The following is a 23,651-nucleotide window of genomic DNA, read 5'->3' on the forward strand; positions in this document are numbered from 1 at the left end:
TCCCACGTGCAGTTGTGGGCCAATGAAAATAATAAAAAAAATAGTGTTTTTTCAGATTTAAAGAGAATGTCACCCAAGAACCAATGCATATATGTGACTAATCATTAGTGATATGAACAGTCTATGTTCATAGCTCTAAGCTGATCAAATTACAGGGAGCTGAGACATATGGTAAGTTGTTTACTGAAGACCCAAACATCTTCCAGTGACAGTCCCAAACCCCAAAAAACGTTTTTCCAATTTTGAGGGGCTGGCATGTCCACTAGATAGGATGTATAGCAGATATGTTTGTAGATTCTGAGAGAGTAGGTGGAGCTGTATTACTTTACCAAATTTCAGTTTCCTATGTGATGTAGTTCCTGAGATATTGGAAGCTGAAAATGGAAGAAAAATAAGGACGCACGAAAATCGACACTTTCCCCCTTCACTAAATTGGCCATATCTCAAAAAATGTTCATTCAATGAAACTAAAAAAGTGCAGTGTGCCAACTTAATTATTAAAAAACAATTGGGGAAAATTTCAGAATTTACTGAGGCGTACGTCGGATGAATTTTGTTGAAATGACATGGAATGACCCAAAACCCAAGAAACAACCCAGCGCCGCTTTCCTCCTAAGTGCCAAAGAACCTCAGTCGTCCAGTTTGCATGTTCTCCCATTGAGTACCTTTCCTCCATGCACTCTGGTTTCATAAAACCATGTATGTGAGTCTTTAAATTGCCCGTCAGAGTCAAAGGGAGCGGTTCTCTGTTTCTGTGTGTCCAATGAGAGCCCTGTGAACCTGGACAGGAGAATGACTGAAAGAAATGTGATGTGACTGCTTCTTTTCATTGTTCTGTAACTGTGACCTCTTCAATAAACTGTAAACAAAGAAAAAAAGACATATTTTTCGGAGAAATTCTATTTTTAAAAAGTCCATACATCAATAGATGCATATCATGAAATGTTTGACTGTTGGTGAGGCGATGAAATGTCAATCCAAGTTGTCGAGTAGCTTTGTGTATTTTTCTGTACTTTTCAATGTTTTTTTTTTTGCGTGGATTGTTGCGTTTGTTTTGTGTACTCTGTTTTTTGCCACAGATTGTTGTATTTTTGCTTTTGTTTTGTGTGTGTATTTCTCTGTCATTTTGTGTGTTTTTGAAGTCACTTTGTGCATTCACTTTTGGAGCTGCATTTGACTGTTATATTTATATTTAATATGTGTGAAACGAAAAAACGGCATCAAAAACAGTTTGTTTCTAAAGTGTTCCAGTTAAGAAATAATCTATTAATTTAAAACATTAAAGAGTGAAAATTAAAATGACTTAAAAAGTTTCACGCTTTATTTATTTTTGTTTTATTAGTTCATGTCGTCAGAGTGATAGCAGCTCTGACTCATTGTTAAGACAATTATTATTATAAACGTTCATCAGAAGTATGAAAGTCTGATGCAGTACCTGATTCTTGCCACTGGGGGGCTCTATTTTTAGTTTTCCAAACCAAATGTGGTCATTGTGACGCAGTTTGCTCACAGTAAATTATCTTACACTAAATACATTTCCACGATAAACAAGTTAATTTAAAGATAAATTATGATAAAGTTGTTTATTATTAATTTATAAAACATTTAAAAAAAATTTGAACAAAGCAAAAAAAGTAAAATATATCTATATATATATATATATATATATATATATATATATATATATATATATATATGTCTTTTTTTCTGTTTTTTTTTTTTTAACTTTTCCAATGACATCAAGTTCTGTGAATGCACTGATGAAGCTTACAGGATTCAGTACTGATAAGAAGGTTTAGAAACGTATCTGTAGTCAACAGCTTTTCTTTGTACCTGTGATGGTTTCCCTCAAGATTCCCTCCATGGTCGATATAAATCAGTATAAATTAGTACAACACAAAGGAGTTGGAGACCACATATTTGGCTTTAATGTAATAAAATAATCCTCCTTACACAGCGAGTTTGAATGAGAATACAGTTGGAAATCGATTGGTATTTATTACCTGAATAGAATCTGGAAATAATCTAAAATTAGACATATTTTTTCTGGGGTTTGTGTAGCAATTTGGATAATTAGGATCTTGTGCAGACAAAGAGTGTAAGACAGTCTGATGAGTCTTTTGTCGACAGTCGTAGCTCACGTATTTTCCCCGTCAGTCCAATGATGAGGAACGGTTCTTCTCCCAGGTCTTCACTTACAGTTCCCCATAGTCCAGAATGCATTTCTTCTCCACTTTGTTTTTGTAGTCTGGACACAACTCATTGCCATATTTTGTCTTTGGTACATGTTTGGTAAATGTCCTGTTTGATGTTAAATGGACTGTTAAAATTTCATTATTCTCTTTGCTGGTCTCACCTGTTAAAACCCTTTTGGTTAAAATGATTATAAGTTGAGTATAGCAAACACCTTGAAATGAAGCAAAGCTGCACTATTTTCTATTTCAATCTTGCAGCATTTTTGCAACAGCTGGGCCTCCGTGTGATCTCCTCGATTAAGCATGAGAAAAGCAGGAGCAATCCACCATGCACTCTCCCATCTCATGCATGAGCATGATGCCAGAACTCTGCATGCCAAAGAAACAAGGGTTGCCGAGTACTGGCAAGGCGCTCCCTGGTGTTGGGCGTTGAGCTAGGCCGGCGGTCACGCTGCGATCGATCTGAAACATCGGCTGTTTCAGAAGGGCAGTGGCCGGGCTGCATTTGCCCACTCCGGTTCTTCCCAGGAGGCCGATCCTCAAGGCGTTCGCTAGAAAAGAGCGACCAAAAACAATTAGGTGTGATGTTCTTGGATACAAAACCAAAGTAGGACTCTGTGATGACAAATTGTTTGTTCATTTGTGAACCATGTGGTTCTTCACAGCCAATCCATGCGGATCTCTGCATAACCAGGTCGTCTCACACATTCAAGGGCCAAAGACGTCTTAGGAAAGAAAGGTAAGAAAACATGTAGAGGACATCCTCATTTTCACAGTTTGGTGACAAGGTGTAAGAAAAAATCGATTTGGTGATATATCGCAATATTTCACCGCACAACAATCGTATCGTTCCAAAAATTGATTTTTTTAATCGTGGTTTTCAACAATGAACCATTTAATTGCGCTAACATACGCATAGCACGTAAACTTGATCACTCGGTGTCAGTGAACCGCATCAGACCTTGTTAAACTACCTCACTCCTATGTGGTCACATTGTTAAAGAATTTCAGAATTGAACAGAATCAGAATCTGTTGTTGAAGCAGAAGTTAAACTTTTTATGAAAAGTGGAATTTGACAGTTTGATAAACAAAAAAACACTTGTTTTTGATGTCAGTACTTGAATTACAGTTAGTTACAATTTACTTGGTCTCACAACTTTAAAAAAAAACTAAATAAATAGAATTTTGTACTTTTAAAGGTGAAATTTGTAATTATTAATATCACAATATATTGCAATGTATATCGTATTGTTTAGTATTGGGATATATCGTATTGTGGCATGCAAATTGTAAAGCACATTTCAAGTTTTCTGCCATTTGGAATGAAACTTAAGGGTTGGGTATCGGCACAGATGCTACAAACCACAGTAAGTCTTCAACAATTGTAAAAATTCTTCTTATGATAAAAAAGATCTTCAAGACTTCATATTTGAACCTCAACACAATAAAACAAAGAAAGTCAGACTCACCTGCCATATTGTTGGTAACAGTAAGCAGCAGAAGTCAAAGTGTCGTTGTGTCCGAGGGGCTGTGTCGGTTCACCACAGTGGTCCTATTTATACTGTCTAGTTTTGTTTTGAGTAAGCCACAGATCAAGTTACTTTCACTTTTGAAGCAAACCTAAATCTGTACAGACAGAAACACAAGTAACCACAATTGTTCTATGTTGTTTTTCCAGAAAACACCACAGTCAAAATGTATACGTAAGCAACTTCCTGTTTGGTAGAAGATGGTAGCATTTAGAAAGTAGCAAATGGATAATGATAGTTAGTGGTTATGATCATTTACTGTCGAAAACAATTCAAGCATGGTGTGGCATGTAGCTTCTTTTGCTCAAAAACAACAGTGATTAGCATTAGAAGATATACAAAGGTTTCTTGCCTCTTTGTACTTTTATGAACCAAAATACTGGAGTTAAAAACATTGTGTTTTAGAAATAAATTGTATTTTAGTGTAATAATATGCACTTTAATTATATATACTATGTTAAGGTTTCATTTATTTAGACAACTGTTTATCAGGAAATTGACTTTGATCTCTTGACATGTTTTGACGGTCAACTGCCAGTCTTCTTCAGAGCCATCTGCTGATCGCTTGGGTTGTGTCCTTAATTTCCGCATACTTATTACAGCAAGTCCATTTTGTCTACTTTTTGAATAATATGTTAAGGTTTCATTTATTTCAGCGAATTTCCTTTGATCTCCTGACATATTTTGACTGTCAACTGCCAGTTATCTTCAGAGGCATCTGCCGATTGCTTTGATGTGTCCTTGATTTCCACGTACTTATTCCAGCAAGTTCATTTGGTCTACTTTTTGAATAACATGTTATGGTTTCATTTTATTTCAGCAGATTTCCTTTGATCTCCTGACATACTGTATTTTGACGGTCAACTGCCAGTCTTCTTCAGAGGCATCTGCTGATTGCTTTGATGTGTCCTTGATTTCCGCGTACTTATTCCAGCAAGTTCATTTTGTCTTCTTTTTGAATATTATGTTAAGGTTTTGTGTTGACTATGAACTGCCAGTCTTCTTCAGAGGTGTTTGCTGATCACTTTGATGTGTCCTTGAATCCCGCGTACTTATTCCAGCAAGTTCATTTTATCTTCTTTTTGAATAACATGTTAAGGTTTAATTTATTCAGACAACTTTTTTTCAGGAAGTTTACTTTGATTCCCTGACATGTTTCGACTGCTGGAGTTACTGAAGTCAAGGACACATCAAAGCGATCAACAATCATATCAACAACGTGCTATCAGAAAGGTAGTCATTGTTTAATCTTTGTTTCATGCTCTCTCTTTGTTTTCTCTCCTGTGCTGTTCTGCCCTTGTCCTTCCACACATCTGCTTTCCCTTATACACTGTTAGTTACGGTTGTGGTGATAATGACTCAGAGTGTACCAGACTACACACATACACACAGTGTGTGTCCTTGTGTAGTTTCCTGTAAAGACTCTGGCTTCTTGTAACTCAGTGAGTGAATTCGAAACTAAGAGTTGGAAAAAAAACTTGGCAGTAAAAAAAAAGGCGGCCCTTAGGTTTCTTTATCAGTGTTCCTGTTGACTCCAGTCGCTGTGGAACAGTGTGAGCGTGTTGAGCTGCTGGGATCAACAGAGAAAGAAAGAAAGAAGACACTGACTTGTGAGAGCAATATGGCAGGTAAGCTTTACTGTTTGAAAGTTATAAAAAGGCATATCATCACTTCCCAGGATGTTGAAACAGGAAAAAGTTATAGAGAAACACAATGAGGTAGAGATTAATGTGAAGCCTAAACTAATATGGTACTGAATGTTGTGATAAATGAATATAATCTGGTTTTAGGCTTTTGTTCAGAATAAACTTTGTGTTCAGTTGACGAACCGATCCATGCAGGAGGAGCTGCTCCAAAATACTTCAACAATGTGTGTGAAAATACACGTTTGCAAGCTTAAAGCTGTTTCACCAAATAACTCACATTTTAAATGCTGTACTGGGGTTCTCAACCTTGGGGTCGGGACCCCATTTGCGGTCGCGGGACACTGGGAGGGGGTCACCCGATGTCTTCAAGAAACAATTTGCCATATTTTTGCTCCTTTTAATGCATTTTTGCTGCATTATTCCCATCTACCACTTCTCCATCAGACTTCAATGCCTTTTCTCCACATGTCACATATGTTGACCTATTATTGCCATTATTTTAACCTCTTTTCACCATATTTTATGCTTATTTTTGCCAATGTAACCACATTCATGATTTGTCATGCACATTATTTGCCAGTTTAAACTAGGCAAGGCAAGGCAAGGCAAATTTATTTGTATAGCGCATTTCATAAACAAGGCAACTCAATGTGCATTACATGATAAAACATTCAATTGTTTAAAATAAATAAGAACATTTAAAATCATCAGTAAAATCAATTCAAATCATCAACAAACACATTACATCAAATACATGACCAAAAATATTTCTCTCAATCATACGCAGTAGAGAAAAAAAGTGCCTTTAACTTTGATTTAAAAATGTTAACATGTGATGCTGACTTCAGCTCTGCTGCAGTTTGTTCCACTTCTTTGCAGCATAACAACTAAAAGCAGCATCACCATGTTTACTGTGAGCTCTGGGCTCCACTATCTGACCTGTGTCCATAGATCTGAGAGACCTGCTGGGTTCATATATGACTAACATGTCACTGATGTATTCTGGACCAAACCCATTCACACATTTATACACCAGCAGCAGAACTTTAAAGTCTATTCTAATTGTTCTAACTTTTTTCTGCCATTTTTAAGCCAATATTGACACTTTGAACCCTTTTTGCCACTTTTTCTGTCCGGTTTTGGCCACTCTAATTTGCAACTTATTACCAGTTTCTGTGGTTTTTTTTAAAATCCTATTTTACAACCTTTTCCACCAATTTTTGTCACTTTTAGCTCATTTTATTTCTGAATAAAACAGGGATTTACATCCTTAAAATGACTATATACTGAGGCCCAAATAATAATAAACCTATTGGATAACAGTGGATATTATTCAGATGAATAGATAAATTAATTCATTAATTAATGTGGTTTTCACAGATTCATAGAACAATAAACCATCATTTTACTGACTTTATGGATTGACCCCAAAAATCTCTCCCCTTTACCCCCCCTTATAGATGAACCTGTCTCCACATGACTTTTCTTCAATGTTCATGATTGTGTTCAACCACCTTCAGCTACAGTGGGGGTCCCTGGTCCCTGGAACCTTTATTTTTGTAGTTGCAGACTGAAAAGGATGAACTCCACTGCCTCAGTGTTTAACATTCAAAAGTTGTTCTATTAAATCCTCTGATAGGGATTTACTTACAATAAAGTCTTGAACATCTGAAAAGTTTTGTGCAAGTTTTTGAATTCCTGTAGAAGAATGTAAAGAAGACACCAACAGGGTTTTGACTTCATTCTTCCTGTGATTATCTCAACCACATTTTTGCTCTGCTTTGTTCATCATGTTTCCTGTTATATGATTTTGATTTTGGACTTTATTTTGGGTGTTTCCGCGGAAACCATTATGTCAACATCTGCGTTTTGTTTCGTCAACAACTTTCAATCTGAGAAAAGATCAGAAATGTGACTTTGGCAAATGTCAGTTATGTAGTGAAGCAACTTTAACTGATTGAGTTCAAAGTCACTCATGTAAAATTGTGCAACATTTAGTTCTGACCAAGAGACATTTTAGGAGTGCTGATATAGAGTAACGGCCCTGGGACTTTTTACAGACAATATCACTCCACTGTTCAGGCGTTCTAATAAACGTTAGTCACCTTTCAGTTAGGAAATGTTTATGTGTTGCCTGGCAACGGCCTTGTCTCCCTTCCAGTTGTGGACCTATTTGTTTTGGCAGAACCAAATAAACATATCATAATCTCTTATTGTGATGTGCAGCTAGAGCGACGCTGAAATGACTGTTTAATCTTTAAATTATTCATCATTATTAATATATTTTTAAAAAAAAAAATATATATATATATACAGTATATAAATTGCTCTTTGAGGCCCCCTGGTGGATTTGAGGGTCTAGGAAACTTTGTGTATGAGGAGAAATAATGGGGAATGAAACATGACAGCAGAAATGTCTCCATTCTAGAGTGCTGTTTATAATTATCGGTTACTCTCTTCTAGCAACTCCTGTGAGGATTCTCATTGTGGGAAAAACTGGAGTGGGGAAAAGCAGCCTGGCCAATACTATGTTTGGAGAGACTGTGTTTACAGTAGATCACACGGCAAACGCAGCAACGGCAGGATGTAGATCAGCAGTCAAGAATATTGACGGAACCGACTTCAAAATAATAGACAGCGTTGGTTTTTTTGACAGACAAAGATCTGAAAATAAGCTCAGAAGCGAGATGGTAAGATGCTTCGTGGAGAGTTCTCCTGGACCTCATGCTTTCCTGATTTTACTGAAAAAGGAAAACTTCACATCGCAGGAGGACGACATAATAGCAAAGATCCAGGAGACGTTTACTGAGGAGGTTTTCAATCATGCCATTCTTGTCTTCACTCATGGTGATGACCTTCAGCCCAACGAGACCATCAAGGACTTTGTACGAACCAATCAAGATTTGCGTGGTCTCTACAAAAAATGTGGCCGTCGTTGCTTTGTGGTAGATAATAGATACTGGAACAACAACCCTGACCACCCATACAGAAACAACCAGGTTCAGGCGACACAGCTGCTCAACAAAGTCAAACACATGGCGGAACTAAACCCTGGACGACACTACACCAACCCAGCGCTGGAAGAAGTGGAAAGAAGAAGGCAAGAGCTTGTGAATAATGGGATACCCTGGGACCAGGCAAACACCATCATTATGAACTTTCTTATAACGGCAACCGGAATCACCACTGGAATCCTGGTGGGAGCTCTCCTTGGTGTCCCAAGGATGGTTTTGATTGTCATCAATTCATTGACTGAAATGAAACCTGAGGCAGAAACAGTCGTTATCAAGGCAGCAACAGTCGCCATCCATAAATTATCAGGTATTCCACTTGTCAAAGGTTCTGCAGTTGCTGGAGCTGCTTATGGCGCCTACCGGGGCTTTCAGGAAGGTCAAAGTGCAGACTCCATCTACGAGGCTGGAGCAAACACAGCCTCAGCTCTTTGTGATGAAACTCGAGAGCAGTTCAACACTTTGGCAGACAACGTGAGGGGACTGCACAATAACTAGAAAAGATGAATATAGAGAAGAATGAAATTGGTCGTCTCGACTTTTCTGTTCCATCTCAAGCTCTGGCTACAACAATCGAATCATTTTAAAAGAAGATACACATCAAAAGAACTCCAATCCAACAGGGAGCAGAATAACACAGTCAAGGATTTTGAGTAACAGCATGGTGTCCATAAATCAGGATACTACGGATAAACCAATCACAACGCAGTGGTGCTGAAGCTGAATTGTCCCAATGCAACGATATCTACGGCTCTGACTGTGTCTGTGCTAATGTTGGCTTACATCAAATACCTTAACACTAGCATGCCCAAGGTTTTCTTACTCCTGCTGCCCTGCCCAGAGGCCGCCAAATGACACTCATTTGCAACTCAGTGGGCCACCTCTCTTATGTAAATGCAGCCATTCGATCGGAATGTGCAGCTAGGCAGTGACAAACTTTGGGGGTTGGTGTAAATGATGGCCAGTGTTGAGAAACCAGTGTTTCTTCCATGTAGATGATGGTTGTTAATCCAAATAACATTATATGGAATTATTGGATAAGAATGGCCAAATTAATATGAGCCATGTGTGTTGTGATCAATTAATAAACCACAATAAATAAAATTAGAAAAAGAAAAACAGTAATAAAGCAACCAAGCTCCTGTTTCCTACTCCTGTATTTTCACTATTTACCTTTATTGTTTTTGTGCTTATAAATCAAATGTATTGTTGCTATTTATGGTAAAGCAAGATTTCCGAGTGTGAAAAGGACTGTTTGAGTTCTCACTTTAAAAAGGTAAATTCACGAGGTCCACCATTCACTAACCAGGTCCATGAATTATTTTATTAAGCTATTATTTCACAAATTTGAAGAAAGTGCACAAGATGCACAAAGAATCAATGCTTCAACAGGGAAAAACAATCTCAATCTCTGTTTACACCATCAGTTATGCTGACATTATCCCTCTTGACCTTTGACCGGAAGTACTGAACCATAGTGAAAGTTTGAAAAGGCTTATCACCTCAAGGTGAAAAAATAGCCAACTCAGGGCAGATATTTCACTGACTCTGGCGACTGAGAAGCAAGGATGTCAAAAGTTTACAGCTCTCAGCAGGCTTTGGAGATGATCCTAAATGACGCCAATCCCTGTGACTCCGATGGAGAAGAAATATCCCTTCATCTGAGTTCTGACTCTGAAATTTCTTCCGGTAAGATTTTCTAAACATCCTTTTTTTTGTTTGCTGATTATGGCAGTTGTGTTTTTAATGTTTCATTAATCACATCTCAAAAATATGATCACCCTATAGATGAGGAGGATTCGCCACCTTCAGAAAAGAGAGGTCGCCTGGAGACACACGAGTGGCTGACAGAGACGGCAAAAGACGGCACAGTGTGGCGTGAAGAACAGGTCGGAAGGCCTCTCCATCACAGCCCAATTGAAGGTCACGTCACAGATGGAGAGCCAACTGCTTTGGCCAGAAGAAAGGTGACGAGTCGCTTACAGAGTTTCTTCTGCTTCATAACTCTGGAAATGCTTCGGACCATTCAGGAGTGGACTGTCCAGCATGCACTCCAGACACAACATGAGAACTGGTTCATGGCCATACCTGAACTAATGGCGTTCATTGCCATCCTGCTTCTGTGGGGGATTGTCCGCCTTCCATCGCTGCATGACGCATGGTCAGCAAATCTGGGACCGCCCCTGATCAACAGGATTATGGCTCGAAACCGTTTCAAGGACATCATGCAGCATCTACGCTTCGACGACAAGGACACACGCGGTGAACGAGTTGCGACTGACCGGTTTGCTGCAATCTCTGACGTTTGGGGGTCTTTTGTTGCCAACTGCATCACTTCGTACAACCCAGGCAGGCACATCACCATAGATGAGCAACTTTTTCCAACTAAGACTCGCTGCTGTTTCTTGCAATACATTGCAACGAAGCCGGACAAGTTTGGTATCAAGTTCTGGGTGGCATGTGACCTTAAATCCAAGTATGTGTGCAAAATCATCCCATATCTTGGCAAAGACCCCAGTCGTCCACCTGGGGAGAGATTTTCTGAAAATGTGGTGATGAAGCTTATGGAACCGTTTATGGACAAAGGAAGAACTGTTACAACCGACAATTTTTTCACTTCATTGTCACTAGCACGTCGACTGCACAGCCGGAAGACCACCCTCCTTGGCACAGTCAATAAGATTCGCCGGGAGCTTCCAGATTCAGCTAAAAAGAATTTGGCCCGTGAGGAATTCAGCACACAAGTGTTTTCAACCTCTGGTGCCACACTGACTGTTTATGTGCCCAAACGAAAGAAGACTGTCTGCCTCCTCAGTAGCGTGCACAGCGTGGTGGAGACTGAGGTTACTCGGAAAAAAAAGCCGAACACAGTCACCGACTACAACAGCATGAAATGCGGTGTGGACGTCATGGACCAGATGGTTCGAAAGTACACTGTGCGTTCAGGAACACGGCGTTGGCCAGTCGCTGTGTTTTACAACATGATTGACATTGCAGTGCTGAACGCACATGTGCTTTATCAGGCATGCACTGGGGTCAAGGAGAGAAGGGTGGACTTCTTGCTGGAGCTTGCAAATGAGCTTGCCCAGTCTCATATGGCAGCCAAGGAGGTGAATGAGCAAAACCTTCAGCAACAACCACCCACACCTGATGTGGGGAAAAGGGCATTGTGCCAGGTGAAGTGTTGCTGCAGGAAAAACCGTGCCACCAAGCGTTGTATGTATTGTGACAAGTTTGCATGTGGCAAATGCATAAAGGAGGTGTGGCAGTGCCAGAATTGTTCACAAAATCTCTATTAAATAAATTTCACCAAGAATGCAAACAAACTGTTGCCGTCTCACTATTATTACTTACTACTTTCTGTTGCAAAAGTTGAAATATAAGTTGCAACCTCTATGTAGCTGCTGTATGGGAAACACAAAGGAGATTACAAAAGGTCTTTGTGTCCTGGAACCTACCTAGCCACCCCCCCACCCTAGCTGAGGGGGGAGTAGTGGCCTCAGTAACATAACAATGGTCACAAGCTGAGTTGTTCACACCCGCCAAATGACACCAGCTTGGACTTTATAGGTATAGGTGTCAAATGACACCACTCTGGTCATGCTAGTGTTCGGACTGAGACACTGTTAACATACGTCAGAGAGTCAAACGCCAATGTAGGCCTCTGAAATCTCCTACAGCTTGAAAGTGTCAACCTGTACATTTAACGCACACTAAATATCAATTTTGTGCACTACAATTATTTTATATCAGAGAATATATTTACCTCAATTTTTAGTAATGTGCATAACGTGTTAGTAACAATTTAGTATATGATATTAAGGCCACAATATTGTTTATTCCATTAATGGTGTTTATTGTCAACGGGTGGAAAAGATGTTGGATGAGCATGTACAGTGTCTGAAATAGGCTTAAAAATGACAGAGGAAAAAAAGTATTGGTCGAGTTAGATTGATTGAATGGTGATCAAGCCAATCACAACCAGACATTTCATGAAGAAGGTAAACAAAGAGTTAACAGCGATGAGTAAAGTGGCAAAAAATGAGTAACAGGTGGTCAAAAATAGTAGTGGCTACTACTTCCTGGTTATGGGTGCCACTTCCTGTTTCATAAATGAGTAAAAGACCATTAGTTTTACTTTGAGCCTTTCAAGATAAGATACCTGAATATAGGCTATGGGTAACTTAAGGTTCTGTTTATTTGTTTTGCATGTTTGTATAATGAACTACTCAACTGCTTTTGTCATATAATTAATCATGTCCACAGTTGAACAGTTAAATTCATTATTTTGGTTATTTTGCTGATTAGTTTTGTATTATTTAACGACTGCCCTGTGCTTATAATTACATACCATGCATGTGTAATATCATAACTGGTTTTGAATTGTTGTATAAACATTGTTGCAGAAATACCTTTTATACCTTTTTTAGCCTTTTATACCAGTAAGTAAAAATAATTGGTTTCCATTACAGATTTTTGCTAAATAAAAGCAATATTTCTAAATGTCGACAAAGTATAATTGGGCTTTGAACGTGTTTCTATTGAACGTTGTTTTGAGCTGGAGCCTCGTAACTTCTGCGAAATCTCGTCCCGCGAGACTTTGGCGCTGGAAGACGGACGGTCAGAACACTCTGTATTCCTTTGATGTTTCACCTCTAATGAGGCAGTAATAAGTATATAACGTGAAGTATAACGCTAAGAAATGTCCCGGTCTCCTCTTCTGTCTACACTTACCTTGTTTTGTTTCCTCGAAGAGAAGTGGTCATGTGACCAGGTACGTTACGTCCGGTATTTGCAAAAAAAGCGTTTCCATAGCGCTTTTGCGACACATTCCAATATCGATACATCTGAAAAACCTCCTCATGAAAGCGTAAAATCTTTTTTGCGATATTTGAGTGCGAAATTTGGGTGTTTTTATCACCAGTTTTTATTGCGCTGTTTAGATTTTGCGCATTTCCGAGGGTAATGGAAACACATGAATTTTATTGTGTAAATTACCAAATAATCCAGTTGTAGATATCTCATAATCACCAAGTTAATGAAACAAGACAATATTTTGAGGGGCTTGCATTTTTCCTTTGTTTATACACATGAATGCAGCCATTTTTAATTTCAAATTAGTGGAAATAACTCAATATTTCCACAAATCTTGCAATTTCTCACAAACAAAATTCCACAAAAATTGGTCACAAAAATTAAGATTTTATTTATGTAAATTGAACTGATATTGAAAAACAATGATGTTAAAATAGTTATTTTTTCCCCACCTATAATCTGCAGCCAACTTAAGAGCAAACTGGTCTGTATTTCACATGGAAATCTGATGCGAATTCATTCAAAAGACCAAAGTTTGACTCTTTTACACTATTTTGTTAATGTACAGATTTTATACTATATTGTGGGATTTTCACTTATTACCCACATTTACATCATATGGACATTTTATTTTAAATGCAGTTTCTGAATAAGGATTCTGGATGAAATAGTAAGTAAACTTTAACCTTCTGGTTCATAATGATGTATTTGTGTTATACTTGTGACCTTAATAATGTTGCTTTGCTGTTTATAATTGAAAGTATTTGTAATAAAGATGTCATGTACAATCAAAGTCATAGATGTGTCGTATTTTGACTCTTTTAAGATGCAAATTAACTTTAATCACCTTGGAATGTGTGGGGAAAACTACAGTAGGGTGAAGAGATTTTAATTTCAGAAGAGGCAAAATCCCTAGAAACAGCAAATTTAACTTCAAATCTTTGAAACAGTATTCTTGAAATTCAAATTGTAAAAAAAAAAAAAACCTCATGTCTGTAAATAATCATCAATATATGAATACATTTTGACTCATTGTCTTGATAAATTCCCAAATGAAAGCTGAGGAGTTTTGCTGAATGTGCTACAGTTCTAACCATAACAGGTACAGTATTAAACACTAGACCAGTCAAACCAGTTAGTTAACCTTCTGTTTCCAGTCAATAACCGTGTCTATCATTATGCTGGTATGTATACAGAAGGATTTCCTTTTGCCCAGCTAAGAACACAACGGGTGGAGGAAGAACAGGAGCGACAAGTAACGAAGTACAAATACTTGTTACTGTAGTTTTTTCTGGTATCTGTACTTTACTGAAGTATTTATTTTCTTTGGCAACTCTTTACTTTTACTCCTTACTTTTTTAAACAAATATCTGTACTTTTTACTCCTTACATTTGAATAAAAGCTCATTACTTTGAAGACCTTAGAAGATGACGTCACAACGTAAAAAGATGCAAAATTTTGGTTGTTTGAGTTGTTTTTCTGTTCGACAGGTCTTTTAGTTTAATGATTAACGTTTTCAAGTTTTTCAAAATGTTAAACTCAAAGGTGCTCTGAGTTTTATTGAACATTTGCATTTTGATTTATGAGGACAAAAATCTCTAGATATTCAAAGGTAACAGATTAAACTTGATAGTGTATTAGTTTTTATACAAGTTCTTTAAAAAACAGAAAAAGACGTGGATTTTTCTGCTTTAAAAACTGTCTTATTATGGAAGTAACATTTGTTTTTTGTAAGTACATTTAATAGCATGTACTTTTTTACTTTTACCAGTCATTTTTTATTCAAGTATCTATACTTGTACTTGAGTACTGAAGAGTAGTACTTTTGTCACCTCTGATGAAGAAGAAGAAGAAGAGTACATTAATCTTTACCATCAGTAACTGAACCAGATTTTGAGGTTTGTTTTTTTAAACAAGCTGTAGCTATATCTATAATATTGTAATGACGAGCCTCCAGCCGTAATCCAAGTTTTGTGAACTTTAATGAAGAAGTAGAAACCCGACTACTGTGGGCCGTAGTCGACGCCAAAAAACAAAAAAAACAACAACAGGACGGAGGTACCGTCTCACACCCCTCCTCCCCCAGCCTCCCAGCCAATCACCACTCAGAACTCCCGTAAACAAAGATACACATTGGGAGGAAAAGCTGCACGCAACGATGGTGCATTCAAAGCCATCGGACATCTCAACACCAGTGAATCATTGAACACACAACAAGCAGAACACACAAACACAGGACCCAGTCCGTTACAATATTTAAGCGCCTCAAGATAGAACAATGCTTTCTAATAATCAGTAAAAGCTCTTTATGTCTAAACATGTCTGCCAATCACAGTCATCAGGATGTTTTGATGAAGTAATGTTTCTTTGTTGTGTGTTTTTGATCGTCAGCCTGCGTCGTCGGGTGAGTCTGAAGAGGCGGGTTTGAGAAAGAGAAAGTAAGAAGACACACAAGGACACGCCGTGAGCCTGAACACACTTGATCACAACATGGACGGTAAGTCAAACATTTGGTGTCTAATGCAGGGTTTAGAAACACTTCAAGTGTTAAGTCAAGATGAGATGATAAAACATGTGAAGGAAGACATTCCTCACTGGTTTTTCTTCTTACATAATCTGATGTGAAAGATAATGAAGGGAACCAGAGCCTCAGACTAACATCAGATCATGGGTGGGGCTGTTTTACCAACTAACTAGTGTGACCAGGGAGGTACTGAACTTAAAAACAACTAATGCAATAATAATATCCAAGGACACAGATAAGTTTGTGAAAAAAAATTGGCTTTCAAAAGTTTCAAGAGTGCTTTCAAAAGATGGAATTCGAGTTTATTAAGACCAAGAGTCAGCATAAAAGGTAAAATAAATAAATAAATAAATAAATAAATAAAATATTTCTATGACTAAAATTTAGGTTTTAATCATTTAATCAATGATCAATACTAAAAGTACACATTCAACTAAAACCCCTGAGCCAGGACCAAACAGAATCTAAAAACAATAAAACAAGATTAGAACATAACTATGCTGCGTTCACACCACGCGCTGGGAGGCGAATTATTCGCCGGTAAGGCGGCGCGGACTGTTTCGCGCGTGGAAAGCGACGCCTGCTGCTGCGGCAAGCGCGCTCCCGATTTTCGCGTTATTCGCCGTTCGCTTGAGTTGAAAATATTGAACTCCAGCGGCTGTTTCGCGTGACGCGCAGGCGCGAAAGCCAATCAGAGTCCTTGTTGGCAATGACGTCAGGCAGGCAACACGGAAACCAGTATTTTCACCCGTTCAACCATTGAGGAGAAGCTAATGGTAGAGGTGTGTGACCACCGGGAGCTGTATGACACGGCCTGTTATTTTAACCGGGACCAGGAAGGATTTGGCGTGGAGGAGAATCAGCGAGGAGGTGGAGCAGCAGGTAAATGTTCTCTCTGTAGTTTTCATCTTTGAAAGTCGGCAGTGAGTGAGGATAGCATTAGCTAATGATAGCATTAGCCGCTAACACCAGCTATTTTCACTTATGGGTTATGAGAGGAAAAAAAAGTCAGGAGAACCGTAGTGGGTCAGCTGCAGGAACATCTGTGGTCATGTCCTTCATCGACCCCTTTGTTTCACCGCGAGAGACAAGCAGCAACATGGGGTAGAGGGTTGAGGAAGACAGGACCACAGAGTATGGTCAACCATCAGAGACTGGAGGTTTGTTTATCAGTGCAGACATATAGAAATATATACCAGGTTAATATTCAGGCCTTTATGCATCACAGGGCTTCTTCTAGTGGGGGATCTAAATCTAGTATAGTGATTTAAAATCTATAGTAATGTGTTTATATATTGTGTTTGCTGTCACTCAGAGGTAAACAATCAGATGAGTGATGGAGAGGGAACAGATAGTGTTCAGGGAGCAGGAGATGATGATGATGATGATGATGATGATGGTGATGGTGATGGTGCTACAGCAGCATCTCCTGTAGAAACAAGTGCAGCCAAACCATCTGATATGAACATGACAGAAGTTGTTTTGCATTCTGTTATAAATAAAATGTATCTATAAATGTTTGTTATATCAGTGATGACAATGTTGATCATTACCTCATTTAATGTTTAATTAAAATATATCTATGATCTTATTTAAGTAACAGTGACTTGATAAGCTATTATATATATATATATATATATATATGTATATAATGTTTGTTTATTTTTAAGGAAAAAGAGCAAAGAAGAGGTCCAGCCAAGGCCCTCCAAGTGAGGTGGAGCAGCTTATCCTACAGACCTTCAGGAGACCACCTCCTCACCACCAGCTCTGACTGAGGATGAGATGTTTTTCAGAGACCTGCTTCCTATCCTGCAAAAAGTGCCACCAGAATTTAGGGAACGTTAAATTTCAAAGTTTTAAACTTCTTGAATATCATCCGGTAACACTAAATTTGGAAAATTTTAATTGGGTTTTGGATTGGGCTGGATGGGCTGGGGTGGGCGGCACTCTTTGCATGGCAGGAACCACATTGTGAATAGTTGTTTATACTAGTTTGTTTATTATGTAAGTATTATAATATTGAAGTAAATAGTTTGTTTAAATTGAGGTATTATGTTAATGTACATGTTCTTTCAGAATTGTTGATTAAAAACACATTTTGAAGTGTACTTTTGCTTTCTTTTTAATTTCTATGAATGCATCTTAACAGCTATGTCTACACCACATCAAAGTTATATATTTTGTTCATACAAGAATATATGTTTTCCTCATATTGATTCTCTGTGAGACCTTTAATGCCTTAAATTAATTTCAGAGGTGAGGTTTCTTGGATTATTTCTTTCTGGTTAAAAATGAAGCTGACAGACGTTTCTCTCCCCATTCTTCCATATTTATTATACACATGTTAATACAATAGGACGTTTGCTCTATAGAAGTATGTGGTTGGCTCTTAAAATAGTCGTTTTGGGTGTGCTGGTGCAATATGCCTAGCCATGGAACGGCTCCTGCAGACAAGTACGATGTGAAGACCTCTCGTCCATAGCTGTTAGCTGTGGTCCTGAAGGAGTCACCTGTGGCCAGATACCTGCACAGTGAACAACATAGAAAAGCTCAGATCATTGATAATCAGATATATATAATGTGGGTGTGTGTACGTGTGCATAAAAGGTGGAGAGATTAGAGAGAACAGACCTTATCTCCCAGAATGTGTTGCCAGATGACAATTAACAGTAGTAAATAAATAATGATTTATTAATAAGAGTTAAAAACAATAAATATTAGTGAAACAAGCCTCATCTTCCAGAATAGATCTCCAGAGGACAAAAAATAACAATAGTAAATAATTTATTATAATGATTAACTTTTATTTTAGTTGTAATATATTTATGATAAAGACAATAATAAAGCAGGCCTTATTTCCCAGAATAGGTATCTCCAGAAAACAATCATTTTAATAATTCTGCTTTTAAATTCCCTTGGGATTAATATAGTATCTATCTATCTTATTGTGTATTTGAGAGATGTGTCTGATGAATCATGGCATCTTCGGTTGCTTATGAAACTTACCGGAGACAGACAGTCGTTCGGCTGCAGAGATGGAACTCACCTTTAAAGCAATGCCATGTCTGACTGAATCCATTTATTCCATCAAAAGTATTTACAAAATCTTCCTAAGACATTCAAAAATCCAATGAATCCCAGCATTTAGTCAAAAACAAAGTAAAACTGCTGTTAAAATACAAATGTATTTACAAGCACAAAGCAGCTCTGCCGTGATTTCTTCTTACTTGTTTTTTTTAGCTCTCTGAGGCTGACCGTGATTAAAAATCTCCATTATGAGATTAATGTTGTAAATTAATAATAAAATCAGGCCGGTGGCTGCTTTCTGATTCATTTTTGCTGCAGTACCATAACATGAACTCCTGGATGCAGTGTTGCTTCACCATTTACATTGTTAAGAATACAGTAATTGTGCAACACAAGAAAAACAAAGTCAGATGACTTGAGTGCCAAAAATTACTTGTATTTCTAAAAGAACAACAAATGAATGAATATATATTTTGTATAGTCACAGTTTTATGATACTTTGGGAAGGCTGTAATGAAACCTTTTGAACACCAGAGGTGGCAATACTCCCCCTGTCACCACCAAACTCTTCCCCCAACGCAAACTTACCAACTAAATTCCATCTAATTCAGTTGTAAATATCTCAGTCCTTCCAAATACACAAATTCAGTAAAACTTCACAGTATTTAAAGGGACTCACAATTTTCCAATGCATTCAAAGCATTCACACTTCTTTGTAGTTACCAAAAGTTATTGCTGCATGTTAGTTAAAGAAGAAATTAATATGCATATTTTTCTCTTTAGTACCTAAACCAATGAGGATCGTCCTCCTTGGAAAAGCTGGATCAGGGAAAAGCAGCCTGGCCAACACCATATTGGGAGAAGCCAAATTTGACGTCAACCATTACGATGACTTCAGAACCATCTTATCTCAAAGTGAAACCAAAGTCGTTCATGGAAGAAGCCTCACTTTGATCGACACGCCTGGGTTGTTTGGCATGAGAAGATCAAAGGAGGAAGTGCGGACCTCTCTCCTCAGCTGTCAGACCGAGTGTTCTCCTGGACCTCACGTCTTCCTCATGGTCTTCAAAGTTGAGAAGTTCACTGAGCAGGAGAAGGCCATTGTCACACAGATCTGTAAGGATTTCTCTGCAGATGTCCTGAAATACTCCATAGTGGTCTTCACTAGAGGTGACCAGCTTAGGGAGGAGACGAAAATTGAAGATTTTATTGCTGACAGTGAAGATCTAAAAGATCTGGTGATGAAGTGCGGAGGCCGATGCCACGTCTTTGATAACAAATACTGGCAAAACAACCCAAAGAACGAGTACCGAAGCAACCAGTTTCAACTGGAGCAGCTGCTGAAGAGCATCGACCAGATAATGGTGGAGAATAATGGAAGCTTCTACACCAACGACAAGCTCAGAGGAATAGAGAGGCAGATCGAACAAGAGGAGGCGAACATCAGACAGTCTTCAGAAGGCTTAACAAAAGAGGAAGTCAGAAAACAGGCAAAGGAAATAGTCTTTAACAGGCTGAAGAAACCCCCAAAGCAGTGGTACAAAAACATTTACTTTCTAACATTAGTATTTGGTACAGTAACTGCAGTTGCTGCTGTTTGGTATCTACGATTCATGAAGAATCCAGATGATCTTAGCAATGACAATACAACATCAGCCATACTTAGGTCCAAACTGTGATATTAGAGGTGGGCAGGAGAGTAGGACTGTGGTACAGTATCAGCTTTACCTTTGAGACAGTCCTTCATTTATATCCCAGACGATCAAGGCAAGGCTAATTTATACGTATGGCACAATTCATACACAAGGCTATTAATTATGCTTTACATGATTGAAAAGTGAAACAGAAAACATTCAAAAGTTTAAAAATCAATAAGAATACTAAAATCATCAGTAAAAACATTAAAACTCTCCCTCTCAGTCAAACGTATCAGAGAAAAATTTGATTTAAAAACATTCCCATGTGATGCTGACTAGTTAGTTCCACTTAATCTTTGCAGCATAAGATCTGAGAGACCTGCTGGGTTCATACCTGACTAACATCTGACTGATGTATTCTGGACCAAACCCATTCACACATTTATACACCAGCAGCAGCAGAACTTTAAAGTCTATTCTGAGGCTGTAGATGCTCTTTTGGGGGATTCCTGTCAGAAGACCATTACAAACATATCAAACATATCATTTTTAGATGGAAAGTTCTCTCCAGGGCGTAGATACACATCCTGGACTTTTACGCATACTTTGGTCAATGACATTTGGATCGGCAACAATAATTAAAAGTCAACCGTCTATGGCACTAATATCGTCATAACCTGGGGGGATGTGGGTCTTATAATTGTTCCTGTTGTAATCTATGGTTTCTTTTTAGGTGTTTGTTGGGTTTCAGTTGGTTTTTTTGGTGTTAGATCAGAGATTGGTGTTTTTGGTTAAAGCAGGGCTATAAAAATGTAAGTCTGCCAGAATGAAGGACAAATTTTCAAGAATCGTGCCAGTACAAAGTTTCCTCAGTCAAAATCAGAACAGATAGCATAGATTGGTCCTATAGAAGGTTGTTCTAACATTCAATAGTCATCCTGGATATTGTTTAGAGATATCTGGTATTCAGTTCAGCTGAGTCAAAATAGGCATTACAGACATCTACGTACTCATTCTGCCAAGGTGACGCTTATAGCCAAAACTCTATTTCGAGTTATTCTCATCTCACCTTGACTAAAAATGCTTAGATTGTTTTTTTTTTTATATGTTGTTTTGCCAAAACGAAGTGATGTAGTTTCACCTAGCCAGACTAAGGTTTGAGATAAAGGTTGTTCCGAATAGGCCCAGTCACAGGATTACGTACCTAGTAAAGTTCTTCAATGCAAATACTGTGCATAAGAAAATAGATTTCAGTTCACAAAGTCGTACATATGTACTGTATGTATGATTTATACAATATTCATGCATGAATTGTAAACTTCTGACTCTATCCTTACCCCATAGATAATGTGTTTACTATGTAACAGAATACCCCTTCTGTGACGAAGGACTCAATGTATGTGTCTTTAATAGTTTGATTGACAGTTCTTATGTAGCCAATCACAAGCTAGAGAGTAGCACGTTTGGTAGTAAGTTCTACGTCTATAGGGTGTTATTGGTTTCTTTGGTAGCCAATCACAAGTGAGGCTGCAGCCAGTTCGGTTGTAATCGCTACGTCTGCAGAGAGTTAGTTTCTCGTTAGTTATCGGGTGTGGTTGTGTACTTGTGCGTAAATGATAAACCGTGAGTATTGGTGAGAAAACAAGAGTACACCCACCTCAAGTTAGCTCTATACTGCTTCGATATTATATGTATAATTTGTGCATGCTGTTGAAGGTGTTCAGACAACATAATGGGCTAATTTAGCCATCTGCTAACTATGCTAGGACAAGTACTAACAGCCTTGCGGCCCGTTTATAGCCATTAGCACATAATTAAGCTATCCTCGCTTGTTCGTTTGCTATATTGGTGTTTATATTTTTACGACATGGGTCTGCTGGTGTGGACATTTGGAGGGTTTTGGAATAGATTTACAAACAGGAGGATCATCTAATGTTCCAATGAAGCCTCTACTGAGAATTTAATGAGAGAAAAAGATGTCCTTATTTATTGTTTCCTGCTCTATCTTTTAGTTCGGTGATAATAAACCCATTTGTATTTCTCAAAAGTATTTACGATGTATATATATTTATATATATATATAGTTTATTTCTGTTACAGAACCACACACACACACACACACAATAGGACAACCCTTAAAATGTTCGATAAAGAAGACAAACTCTGAATCATCTCTACATTGCATTCTTACCGATGCCCCTGGCGGTCACAACATATTAAAACCAGTCGAAATAGCTCTCCCCACAACACCTTCCCCTTATATACTATCATGAAAATCAACTCTGTATATTGTAATCCATGTGTATAAAACAATGAAATGCTATTTGCATGTGTTAACCACAATCATTTCTATGGGCTCTATTCTCCCATGCGCGTAAGTCCAAAAAGCCCACACATGTTTGGGGCTGCGTGCTATTCTCTCCCTGTACTTAAGTTAGTCGCTGCGCGCCTTCATCCCAGTTACGCACTGTGGGTGGAGCATCCCTGAAATGTGGGTGTTCCCATTCAAATCTTGCTTTATGCGCATTCTCCGGTGGGCGTAAATCCTTTCCCTCTTACGCGCTTCTAACCCTGGAATAAGTGCAGCGCCCCCATAAGGTGAAACATTATATTGCACTAGAAATATGGACTTAGTTACATTTGAAACCACATGGACTTGTGCATTAATTAAAACTGTGACAGACGCAGACTTCTGTCCACGTTGGTCACAGTGATTCAACTATTTTCATACTATGTCCAATGATCGTCAGTAGGGGCGCTGTCAGTGGAGACTGCAGACCAGCCAGATGCAAAAGAGCGTTCACAGTACAAGGGCCACAGATCTGGAACACTTTACCTGCTGATCTGAAAACTTTAACAGACCTGCACGAGTTTAAAAGTAAAGTTAAACAATGGCTCAAACTTGTGGACACAACAGACGTGTATAATATTTTATTGCCTTTTGTAATTTGTTTTATTTGTAATGATTTATGTAAATGTGTTATGTATTTTTATGTCTTAGGGACCAGGTCAGCGAATTAGCTGTTAGCTATATGGCCTATGAATATGGCATCGGTTACTTGTAGCGATGCTTCTTGTTCTGTCCCTATCAAATAAACATATACATAAATAAAATAAAGTCACAGTTTGATCCACTACAGAGTGAAAAAAGCTGTCATATGCAGATGAGGATGAACCAGAAACTGTTCCCACACATATTTTAATGAGGCTCAGCTCAGGTCACTTTAAACTATTTGTATTTAAAACTGTGTATTATGGAAGCCAA

At 38.2% G+C, this 23,651-nt stretch overlaps 1 protein-coding gene across 1 annotated transcript; it reads left to right on the top strand.

The window, feature by feature from the left end:
- Positions 1 to 8,058: 8,058 nt before the first annotated feature.
- LOC114480796 (uncharacterized) lies at positions 8,059 to 21,608 on the top strand. Its single transcript, XM_028475220.1, has 5 exons — positions 8,059 to 8,856; positions 10,413 to 10,644; positions 15,590 to 15,602; positions 15,667 to 15,695; positions 19,533 to 21,608. Exons 1-5 carry the CDS (start codon positions 8,059 to 8,061, stop codon positions 20,426 to 20,428), a joined length of 1,968 nt encoding a protein of 655 aa, XP_028331021.1. The 3' UTR covers positions 20,429 to 21,608.
- Positions 21,609 to 23,651: the final 2,043 nt, after the last annotated feature.

This window comes from Gouania willdenowi, chromosome 18, assembly GCF_900634775.1.
Source record: "Gouania willdenowi chromosome 18, fGouWil2.1, whole genome shotgun sequence".
NCBI classification, from domain to species: Eukaryota; Metazoa; Chordata; class Actinopteri; order Blenniiformes; family Gobiesocidae; genus Gouania; species Gouania willdenowi.

Excerpts from the sequence above, each read along its gene's own strand:
- LOC114480796 (XM_028475220.1), top strand. The coding sequence starts at position 8,059 with ATGGTAAGATGCTTCGTGGAGAGTTCTCCTGGACCTCATGCTTTCCTG. Across the intron at positions 8,857-10,412 it reads TCAACACTTTGGCAGACAAC|GAGTGGACTGTCCAGCATGC; the intron begins GTGAGGGGACTG and ends CGGACCATTCAG. Across the intron at positions 15,696-19,532 it reads ACTTGATCACAACATGGACG|TACCTAAACCAATGAGGATC; the intron begins GTAAGTCAAACA and ends TTTTCTCTTTAG.